General features: G+C 36.6%; 1 protein-coding gene across 2 annotated transcripts; it reads right to left on the bottom strand.

Annotated features, from left to right (window-relative positions):
• Nucleotides 1-4,619: 4,619 nt before the first annotated feature.
• On the bottom strand, nt 4,620-10,242 carry LOC109057201 (protein Njmu-R1-like). 2 transcript variants are annotated; one of them, XM_042726142.1, is made up of 10 exons: nt 9,870-10,242; nt 9,379-9,453; nt 8,925-9,050; nt 7,710-7,838; nt 7,501-7,558; nt 7,259-7,378; nt 7,081-7,145; nt 6,851-6,990; nt 6,660-6,763; nt 4,620-6,135 (listed from the first exon to the last, which is right to left on the bottom strand). In XM_042726142.1, the coding sequence occupies exons 1-10, from the start codon at nt 10,016-10,018 to the stop codon at nt 5,917-5,919; spliced, it is 1,185 nt and encodes a 394-aa protein (XP_042582076.1). In that variant the 5' UTR covers nt 10,019-10,242; the 3' UTR covers nt 4,620-5,916. The 2 variants fall into 2 exon arrangements, with proteins under 2 accessions (XP_042582076.1, XP_042582085.1); XM_042726151.1 differs by lacking the exon at nt 9,379-9,453 and having other exon boundaries at nt 9,870-10,241.
• Nucleotides 10,243-11,038: the final 796 nt, after the last annotated feature.

The following is an 11,038-nucleotide window of genomic DNA, read 5'->3' as shown; positions in this document are numbered from 1 at the left end:
TGAACCTTTGGATGGAAATTTCTAAACCTATTTTTTCAACGAACACATCGAGCAGCCCCGCCCCCTTTTTAAAATAGCCAATAGTGTTTTATTTATATCTGCTCAGACCAGAGCCGTTGAGCTCAGTAAAGCCGCATTTGACAGCCACAGTCTAATAGATTACCGCCTAGATTTAGGACAATATAACGTTGCAATAAAATGAATAAAAACAGGCAGTTTGGTGTGACTTGCCTGGAACGCTACAAAGTCGTGAGTCGTGGTTTGAAATCGTGACTTACGGGCTCAAAAACCTGCCTGGAACGCAGCATTATTTCTCCTAAATGCGAATTTTGTCATTGTTTTGGAACACACCAGCTTATTCATAAACTTAAGGCTAACATATTAATACTAAAAGCTAAAAAAACTTAAATTTTGATTTCATGGGGACTTTAATGTGAAAGCCCCTACAGGCAGTGACGTGTCCTACTGTAAGTCAAAGTATTGAAAATTGAGAAGAGTGGGATTTCTTTTTTACGGTGGATGGGATGGACATTCTGAACTAAAATCTGCCACTGCACCATGTCTGAGCAAAACTGAGGTTTTACCACATGAAATTTATAAGATAAAATTTTTAAAGTATACAGTTAAAATAAAGGGATCTCACAAATTTTTGATGAAGTTGTTTTCCGTGACAGCTTTATGATAAGATGTCATTTCATTTCATTTCATTTGAAGGGAATGGTGCCAAATAACGTTTTTCCCCCTTGCCCACATGAATATCTTTGGTATTTTTGATTTTGACCTGACTCCAAATCATCTGGACTGTGCCACAGCTACCAAGAGCACCACGCAGTAAACCTTCACTTCCTGCTTGATTATGATCATAGGGAGAACACTGCTGACTTCATCAAGAAGTTAGACCCCTTTGACAGAGAAAGCTGAATTTTCTGCAATGGTCGAAATGATTACTTTGGAGGTGAGAGTCCATGTGATGAAAAAACCTGGATCAAAAACATGAAGAAACTGTTGAAAGATCTATATCTGTTATCTGCAATAAGATTCTTCCCAAAGGATCATTTGTGGTGCTTTTCATTCTCATGTCTGATGTTTAACAACCTCTTGTTTCCAGAACAGAGGTCCAAAAAGAAAACGCTAGTACGGTATGCTAGTAGTTACAAATAAACATCTCTGGTGCACAAAAAAAGAAGTTCCAAACAGATCACAGCGATGACATCAGCAGGGTGTGAGGAAAAAATAACTAAATAAAGTAAATACACAAATACTACAATAACAATGTAATAATATTTAGATAAATACATTTAAGAGTTACAAAGGTATAATGCAGGATAAAAACCAGCGTAACGAAGTAATCACATTCCTCAGTGATCTAATACAGGCTTCCATATTTTCCAAAATGTTTCTAGCTTATCATTGTTAATGAATCGTAACTTCTCAATATGAATAATGCCCGCTAGTTCACTCAGCAACATATCGAATGTTAGAACAATGTCAAGTTTCCACCTCTGAAGAATCAATCTCTTTGCAAGAACCATAAATAATGAAATACACAGTCTTTCATATGTACTAAAAGAAGGTACAGAAATCACCTCAAAAATGGCAATCATTGGATCTGGAACAATATCTTTTTTTATACACTTTTGAAAGTAGGTCAAAATATCAGTCCAGTACTTATGAAGGTTACAACATGTCCAAAATGAATGTAGAAGTGTACCCTCCACAATCTTGCCTTTATTGCATACCAGTGACAAGGGTAAATCTTGTGCAATTTAGTTTTGCACATGTATACTCGAGTAGAGATTTGTGTCCTCTAATTTTCCATGTTTTATTAGTTGTTCAAAATCAGGATTTTTTTTTCTGACTTGCAGATATCTAAAAAAGTGAGAGTTTGGTAATTTAAAAGACAAGAAATGCCCATTCATATAAAGTGAGTCGACACAGCCTATTCCCTTGTGTTTCCAAAGTGAAAAAACCTTGTCATTAAGAGCAGGAATGAAGGAGTGATTCATACATATGGGGCTATCAAGATATACAGTAGGAGCTTTAATATATATTTTAATTTGTTTCCAAATTTTTAAAGACTGGTCTATAACAAAATGATTATTATAAATAAACTTACTAATCTTTCCTGGACTTTTGCATAGTGCCTGCTAGATAATAGAGAATTGTATTCATACTTTAATGCAATAATTTCTTTTAGTAACTCAGTATTTGGGCTATTTTTGTGTAAGCTTTCTAATCTGATAAGAGTTCTTTCTATTTCAGTCATTTTCATCCTAACTTTCTTCCTTTAGCACTGAAGAACTCGGAGGGCTTGCCATTTTCTAGCTTCTCTTTGAATCCCATTATGCGGATATTATGCCTGCGAGAACACGATTCCAGATCTGCCAGCTTTGCCTGTATGAGACCCATCTGAGTAGCCATCTTTGGATTTAGCCTCTCGAAGGATTCGATATGGCCTTCGTGAGCCTGTACAGCTCTGTTTCTTCAACTTGAGCAGTCATGTCAGTCAGCGCCTATGACAAATTAGAAATTTTTTAGATAGTTCACCCAGTCTTTGATCCACTGTCTGATTCAAAGCACTGACTGCAGACATAATATCCTTGTTAGTAGCACATTATTTAGCCTCTGCTCCATCCGCAATAGCCTTAGTAACTCTCTCGCACTCTTCTGCTCCTTTCTCCGATTTCTTCACTTTATTTGGCTTCGCCACGTTGTGCTGTAGACCTTAATATATTCAGCTGCAAAGCACAGTTTATTTATCTGATTTATTTAGGACATTTTTTAAGTATTGAAGCAGATCCAGAAAACACACGTCTACTCCATGGGCGGACAAACCGAAAGCCCCCGAACAACCTTTTGTTGATACCTTCCATGAATTCTATACAGAAATGAGCGGCCATGAGGACATCATTTCAGACTAATGGGAGAATAATAAGATATGGTCAAGCCTTGCCCAAGTGTCTTGCTCACTAGATGTTCTTAAACAAATCAGTGTTGTTGGTATGCCAATCAGTCATGTAGATGCTACAATTCCATCAGCTCACTAGTCATCAGGATGGGTGTCTACCTGTTTCAAACAATGGAATATGCTTTATGAAGTCTGTGGATGTGGAGTGTATGAACTCCTTAGAGGTAGTCTGTGTTGACCAGTGTGATGAAACAAATGTGAATGTCATGGGGCAAGAGCAAATACAGAAAATTTAACAATACTTCTATCAAGGAGGAAAAATTGATTGGGTGAATTTGTGGCTGGCTGACAGTAATCAATGTGGGGATGTCATCAAACGTGATGCTTATGCAGAAATTAACACAATGTTGGAAGACCTTGAGCAGACAGGCTCATTAAAATGGTCCATTGAAAATTGACTGTCTGTGAACATGCCGTACAGCTTTGGAATTACCAGGAAGTTGACAAGAATGCCTGTTTACCTGTTCTTCTTCTGCTAGAGGATTGCAATGCAGACTGTCAAGATGACCTCAAATGAGAATTAATCAATGCAGTCACAACAATGAAAATAAGTCCTTCAAAACTGTTTCATCATTTTCTGTTGTAAAAGGTGTCTTAATCCAGAAAGGATGTGCAAAGCTTTGCCGTTACACACAGTCGGAGTTACACACAAACTATTGCCAGAAGAAAAGAAGCGCTTCTCAAAGAAAGCAGAGAGTCTCAAGTTGAAGTTTGAACCAGAGTTTATACTCACTTTTGTGCTCATGAGTGAAGAGTTTGAACAGTCATACATCACAGGCTTTGCTGAAAATCTGCTGAAGGAAATTGATCATTCATCTCTTCAGACACAGTTGATCAAGTTTGTGGCACTACTGAACAGCCACATTGAGAATTCATGGACAAATTTGATAAAACAGCCAAACCGTCAACACCCGCGTGGATTGATAAGGTCGATACCAAATATTTGAAAATTCCTTAAGTGAGCAAGCTAGGTATTTTTTCATACAGCTAAAATCTAGTGAGACAAAAATTTCCTCTGTCAGAATAATTCATCATCCTGAAGCAGCTCTCCAGTTATCAGAGCCAAAGTGAAATAGCAATGAGTCTGCATCAGGACAAAGTGCTGTTTGACCACAGATTTGGAAGCAATGAGTTTCAAAAGTTTGTCAGAGATCTGTTTATCAAACGCACCAAAAAAAGCAAGTGAGATCCAAATGACAGCTGGTTTTCTCCTTTAATAGAGCATGTTAGGGAGGCATATAACTAATTTAATGTAAGTACAAGATATATTGTTATTTAGTGATATTTCCTTGAAAAGTTTCAAAGTGCAGATGTTTGGCAAAAATATATATTCCATTATTTGGCTGGTGACTTTCAGTAAAATTCAATGTGTATATAAACTTACATTTTAGAAATGTTTGTAGAAATATGCACTGTTGTTTTACAAAATATACAAATTAGGTTTATCATGGTTAAGATGTTCCAGTGTGCAATTAGGTGATACATTGAACTTGGTAATAAAGAATTGCGCCCTCTATCCAAGCCTCCTGCTTAATCTGTTCAATAACACCTGCCCCAGCAGCAATGCATTGCTTTCTTGTGGTAATGATGTTACAGACTACAACGATCTACAAATGGCTACAGAAAATACTACAGGTATTTGACAGGCAGATTATGATTATTTTCCCGGTTTATTTCATCTCACATGAGATGTTTAAAGTGGATTAATTAAAACAGAATAAAATACAACTTGGCCCATGCTAAATTACAATATGTTATTATAATTCTTGCATGAATTAAATTATTAACAGTGAGTCAATGCAGTGTTGAACATTTCTTTCATCCTTACAAATTCACACAAATGAAATATTCCTGGAACAAATTATTGACAGTACAGTCATGTCAAACCCTAAATCATTATCACCATTTACAACTGGATCAATATATATACATGTTTAAGGGATATTTTTCTCACAATTCTGTTCTTTTTAACTGTTACATTTACATCCTGTTTTATGATTATCAGAAGTTTTGTCTTTGGTAAGAAACATTTTGAAATAGCAAACAAGATTATAAATCAAAGAAATCATTATAGGAATTAAGCTCATCCAATTAAGCACTTTATCACAAAAAAAAAAAAAAAAAAAAAAAAACGATAAAATGGGCCATGCAGGTCATAGTACAGTAGGTTATAATAGACTGTTAATAGGCTATAGGCTTGTACAGAGCTTCATGATTATGTGACTAGCTTCCTAATTCAGTTTGCTATTTCAATAAATGTACAGGACTGTGTTTTAAAAATCACATCTTCAAAACAACGACTGCTACACAACAGAGACTAGAATCAGTTGTCACATATAAACAGTATTGTGTTAATATATACTAGTGCTGTCAAACGATTAATTGCGATTAATCGCATCCAAAATAAAAGTTTTTGTTTACATAATATATGTGTGTGTACTGTGTGTATTTATTATGTATATATAAATACACAAATGCATGTATATATTTCAGAAAAATGTCATGTTTATATATTAAATATATCTCTATATAATATAAATTATATGAATATAAATATATACATGTAAATAAATGTATATATTTTCAACATATATACTGCATGTATGTATATTTATATATACATAATAAATATACAAAGTACACACATATATATTATGTATGTAAACAGAAACAGAAGCATTTTTCATTGGTCCATTTTATAGGATCTATTTAGTTGAGATTTTTTAAGCACCCAAATTAACATACAGCAGCGCATCACAGAATAATCTTTTTCAACCTTTGCTGCTGAACCACTACACACTAAGATATACATAGTGTTTTCAATTCAAGTTTGTTGAAGTTGCTTAAAATGCAAACCGCACTGCTATGATTATGGGTGTTAAACTGGAGTTCTGGGCGGCTGCTCGCAAGGTGCTCTCAGATAGGTGTGTTTACGAATCGCTGTGGTGTCAGTACAGCGTGCCCTGCGCATGCTCCCCGAGGAACTCCTCCAGCACAGTTATGATTCCACAGGCCTCAGGAAGACTGCTGTGCTCGGCCCATGCGTTCTGCAGCAGCACGTCTCCGTTTCCAGAGCTCTGCAGGAACAGACAGCAGTGGAACAGAGCGTAGTGGCTCATTTCAGCCTGACGGATGAAGCGCTTCAGGTTGTTCATGTCCTGAATGGCCTGCATGGAGAAACAATGTGCATGTTAAAGACAGTCAAAATGATGAATTACCATTTTTAAATCAGGTTGGGTACTATACAGAAAATATTTTTTGTTCATTTAATAATACTAGTTAATACGTTTTCGTTTAACATTTCTGTTCCCACTGACTTCCCTTGCATGGACCAAAAAACCAATAGAAGTCAATGGGAACCAAACCTGTTTGGATATCAACATTCTTGAAAATATTCATACAGGTTTGGAACAATATGGGGCAGAGTAAATGATGACAGAATTTTTAATTTTCATGTAAACTATCCCGTTAACTGCTAGTTACCAATAGTAGGTTAGCATGGTAAACATAACTTTTTCAGAAATGTCATGTTAAAGGCAAAAAACTACAATTTATTACTACGTGTTTATTTTTTACAATTATATTTAAGTAAAATGAGCAAGCAACAAAAAAATCAGTAAATGCAATACAACTGTTAAATGTATTGTCTGGATGCTAGGTTACTATTATACTTAATCAGAAGCAAATTAACCTTAAGTTTAAAATTCTCCAGGATTTGGCAGAGAAGGAAAGGGTTAAATCGCTCAGCAGCTTTGAGGAAGGCCTGGATCCAGTCATCGCAGAATCGGTTACTGACTGCAGAGATACCAACACAGCATTATCAAAATAAGACATTTCTGAAAGGAGAAAGTCTGTGCATTTAGTGGAGGTGCTGCTGCTGACCTTTATTGGTGAGTGTGGGTGGGCTGGTGGAGCAGTCGATGATCAGACTGGTGTGAGAGTCCTCTGAAATGGCTTTACAGAGGGAGGCTGCAGTGGTGTCTTGCTGAACTAGACCCTGCAGGCTTGCTGCTTTGATAAATCTAACAAGACAATCAATCAAGTTGTAATGGCTATCAGTTTTTAAAACTGTAAAAATGTAGCAGCTATTAAGATAATGTTGTTGCACTTACCTTGCTATATCTGCTTTTGTCTTCTCATCTGTCCCTGTGACCTCGAAAAGCTTGTGACTCAAAGCCTGCAGAAGAGAAGTAGCTATGTTCATTTACCATCTCATATAATACAGTATATTATTGCTTTCAATTATGACTTTATAAAATGTGTTTGATCTGGACAGCAGTGGTTTCTTACAGCATGCAGAAGGTACCCGACGTTCGCCTGCAACAGCTGGACCACTCTGTGAATGTGCATAACTGACTCTTCATACCAGCGGTTCAGGTAGGGCCTGACTTCTGTCTCCAAATTCTGCATCTGTACCAGAGGTTGCCAAAAATATTCACAGCAAATAGATATAAAAAGCTGTGTGCTAGCTTTAAAAAAACTGGACAGGTTTCAACATTATTTCTACTGTCAGTGGCAAAAACTGTCCTCACCTCTGGAGTCAAACAGCCCTGCAGACCCTGGACGTACTTGTCCAGCTCGATTCTAAATGTTTGCAGGGTTAAAGAAAATGTATTAAATATCCTATTAAAAGAGCAACATGTTTGAATACAAAGATAAAATCTGATATCACGTCATTCTTAAGTGCACAATGCTGTATTTCCTGCAGTTTAATTGTCAGTCATTTGTAGTTTAAGGATATAGATTCAGGCCCTTCTCTGATCCTCCGAGAAGACACACCACCCAGCCGTTACCGTCGGCCTCAGGCTGATCTGGAGATTTCTCCTGCTCCAGCAGACAGCAGTAACAGCCCACCGCTTGCTCAGGGACATGAACACACACAAACATTCAGTCAGTTAAGATAATACATGGTAATATTGTTCTGAATGGCAATGAGATATGATCTGGATATTTAGTTCTGCACTGAAGCATACTAAACAATAAGTAATGCAAATGTATTAATACTACATTATTTAAATAGTACTCTTTAACTTGCTCAATATGATGCGGTGTTATTTTAGTACTATTTATATACTATTATTTATTTTGATATTTTGAATTAGCTTTTATTTTAATATTTTAAGTGTTTAATTTTTAGTAATTTTGCTATGTGCTTGTCATTTTTTGATATTTCTATTTAGCTCAAATTTATTTTTATTTCAGATTTAGTAGTCAACTTAAAATGACTTATTTCAGTTAGTTGCCAAAGTAACATTTCTGACTATCAATTTATATTTTACGTTTAAAAGTTGAATTTTTCATCGAACATTGAATGAGAGTTTTAGTTTTAATGTCACCCTGCAGTCACTAATTTTTGACGGTCACCTCATTTAGTGTACGAGGAACCACCAATATGCAAATTAGTCCCATTCTACACTCAATCCCTCCCACTAGGATACTGGAATAATTCAGCCATATACGTTTGAATGAGAAACTAAAAAAAGATGAAGAGCGATTTAAACAGGGTCGGCTACAAGTCAGTGTATCAGGATTTTATGTATTGCTCTCTACAACTTCGGATATCATTAGCTTTTGGCTTGAATATGTTATCAAACAGCTAATCATGTGTTGCTAATGTTACACAAACCTTCACCATCTCAGAAAGCGACCTTCTAAAAATCAACATCCTTAGGTAGAAACACTTTGCTAATGATACGGAAAGTCCAAGAAGCTGAAGAGACTGATTACATGTTTGTGATGGTAAGAAACAGAAATAGTTTCAAAGCACATTTCAGAAACTGTCTTTGGTACCCTGCAGGTTTAAGGAGCAAATGCTCAACAATGGTGTTGACTGATGAATTTGCACATGGTCTGTCTTTAAGCATACTAAAGACACCAGACAGACATGTAAATAATGTTAAAAACTTGATTTTCACCACAAGGGGACTTTAACAATAACAACACTGATATGATGTACCTTAGCTCCACAGTGGCAATGTTCCCCATGCCCCCCAGCAAAGCGCCCTTGCTCAGCCTGCGGGAGATGTAGCTTCGTAGCTCCGGCTCGGCCTCGGCTGGCAAGCTGGCGTCCAGCAGGGTGAGACTTTAAGAGTGGAAAATGTGTGTTAAACTACAATATCAACAAGGAAGGACAAAGTGAACAAGTGAACAGATAAGCAGTCAATGAAGCAGTGATGTTCACACAGTATCACCAGCGGCACCTAGCAGAGATACAAACCAACAGAAACACACAGTTTGACATCAGACAGATTAGTTCAATGGTTATGAATGATGTGAGCAAACCAACATGATGGCAGAATCCAAGAAGAGTGTTTTTTTTTTTTGAATGAAGCCATTATTTTTTTTTCCTTCACAACACTGAAAGCCACGGGACTGGAATGACTGAAAGACGACGGATGGACCCTTTTTACCTAAAGTCTTCCTGACTTGTGGTTGAGTCTGATCTCCTCTGGCTCCAGGCCACACTCTCTCCAGAAGCCTCAGATCTGGGTAGTTTGATAATACGTTTAATACTTCATAAGCATTAATATGTTAAGATCTCCTGAGATTCTCACTGGCCTACATGGCCTTGTGTGGTGTCTTACAATGTCTATATACAATGTCTATTTACTATTTTACAATGGCTAACCCAATATTATGAACTATGCTTAAAAGTAAAGATATAACTGGTTTTGTGTCATGCAAGTGCAAGCTTAATTCAAATGAATTGTTCATATTACCTCATAAACGAAGAAAAATGCAAAAGACTAGTTAGACCTAACTATGCACTTAATATGCGGGGTAAAAGGGCAAATTATTCCTAAAACAACTAGCTTTTTGTAAAGCTTTCATCATTTGGACAGCCTCCTTAGCATAAAGTTACCTAATGCAATGATATAGTTACATGTGGAAACCACTGCACCTTGTGTTCTGGTAGTAGTATATGGCATAGTAGCTGTTAATCTGCTGTATTTTTTGGCTGTATCCGGCGATCTCTTCGTTGTCGAAGTCTGCATCCCTTTCTTCCACGTCTATGGACTCCTGGAAGGAAGAGGTCTGGGATGTAAACATGTCTCTACAGAGCCAAAAGAAGACGAGCGACACTGATATCTGCTACGGATTGCGTGCTGTTCCGAGAACTAATAAATTTCAGTCCCAAAGATGTTAATGCACTGAAGCCGTGGTAACTATTTGTTTAAAAATCTATTTAAATGCTACGTGACATTTAACTAAAGTCAAAGTAGTGACAGCGATACTGGTACGCATGCGCTGTAATTGTGTTGTTTCGTTCGTGAACGAATCGGTGTTCTGAATGAATCTTTTAAGTGAACGAATCGTTTGTGTTCACTCTCATGCACCGACTCATATTTTCATCACACCACCAGGGTTTTAGAAAGCATGAAAGTGGCTTGACTTTTAGCGGCGTTCATTGCCATAGTAGCTTATTTGATGTATGTTAATAATCTAAGAAGTTTGAAACCAATTTATTATTATTAGGCCACTTTTTATAGTTATGCCCATCCAACTGGAGGGGAAATGTTTTGTTGTCATTAGTGTGGAAAACGTTTATGATATTTAAACACTCTTTTAATAATAAATAATAATTAAATTATTAATTATCTTTAATAAATTTGTAGACACGAAAATGTTAATAAGGTACAACAAGGCGTTTTGGTGGACTTTAGTGTTTGTAACGAATCAGTTAAATAACCCCCAAAAGACTCTTTTTTACTGAATGTTATGTGAACAAAATAGATAATACAGATAAATCCAATAAAATTTAGGTTTCATACATTTAGGTACATTAACAACTGATGACAGTATGTTTTAAAATGATGTCACACGATTTGTTCTTTTTCGTGAACGGATTCGAAAGATTCGAGTCATTTGGATGAATCAAAGCGCGTTCACGACTACGCGTGCGCTTTAGAGGTTTGCGTGTAAGCGCGCCAAATATCAAGAGCACGAGATCTGCACTGCAGGTCTGTACCAGAATACATTATAGTACGCTATTGTAATCGGCGGAACTTTTAAACATGCCGTCAAATGTAGAAATAAAAGCAGTTTTACGCGACTTGCCTTATCTGACGC

Source organism: Cyprinus carpio, chromosome A3, assembly GCF_018340385.1.
Source record: "Cyprinus carpio isolate SPL01 chromosome A3, ASM1834038v1, whole genome shotgun sequence".
Lineage (NCBI taxonomy): Eukaryota > Metazoa > Chordata > Actinopteri > Cypriniformes > Cyprinidae > Cyprinus > Cyprinus carpio.
This window is presented reverse-complemented; position numbering and strand designations above follow the sequence as displayed.

Bases quoted from the DNA above. Each gene is read 5' to 3' on its own strand.
- LOC109057201 (XM_042726142.1), bottom strand. From the start codon at position 10,018: ATGTTTACATCCCAGACCTCTTCCTTCCAGGAGTCCATAGACGTGGAA. The intron at 9,051-9,378 runs GTAAAAAGGGTC...CCACTCTTAAAG, and splicing joins ACAAGTCAGGAAGACTTTAG to TCTCACCCTGCTGGACGCCA. The intron at 6,136-6,659 runs GTTAATTTGCTT...TTCTCCATGCAG, and splicing joins TGGAGAATTTTAAACTTAAG to GCCATTCAGGACATGAACAA.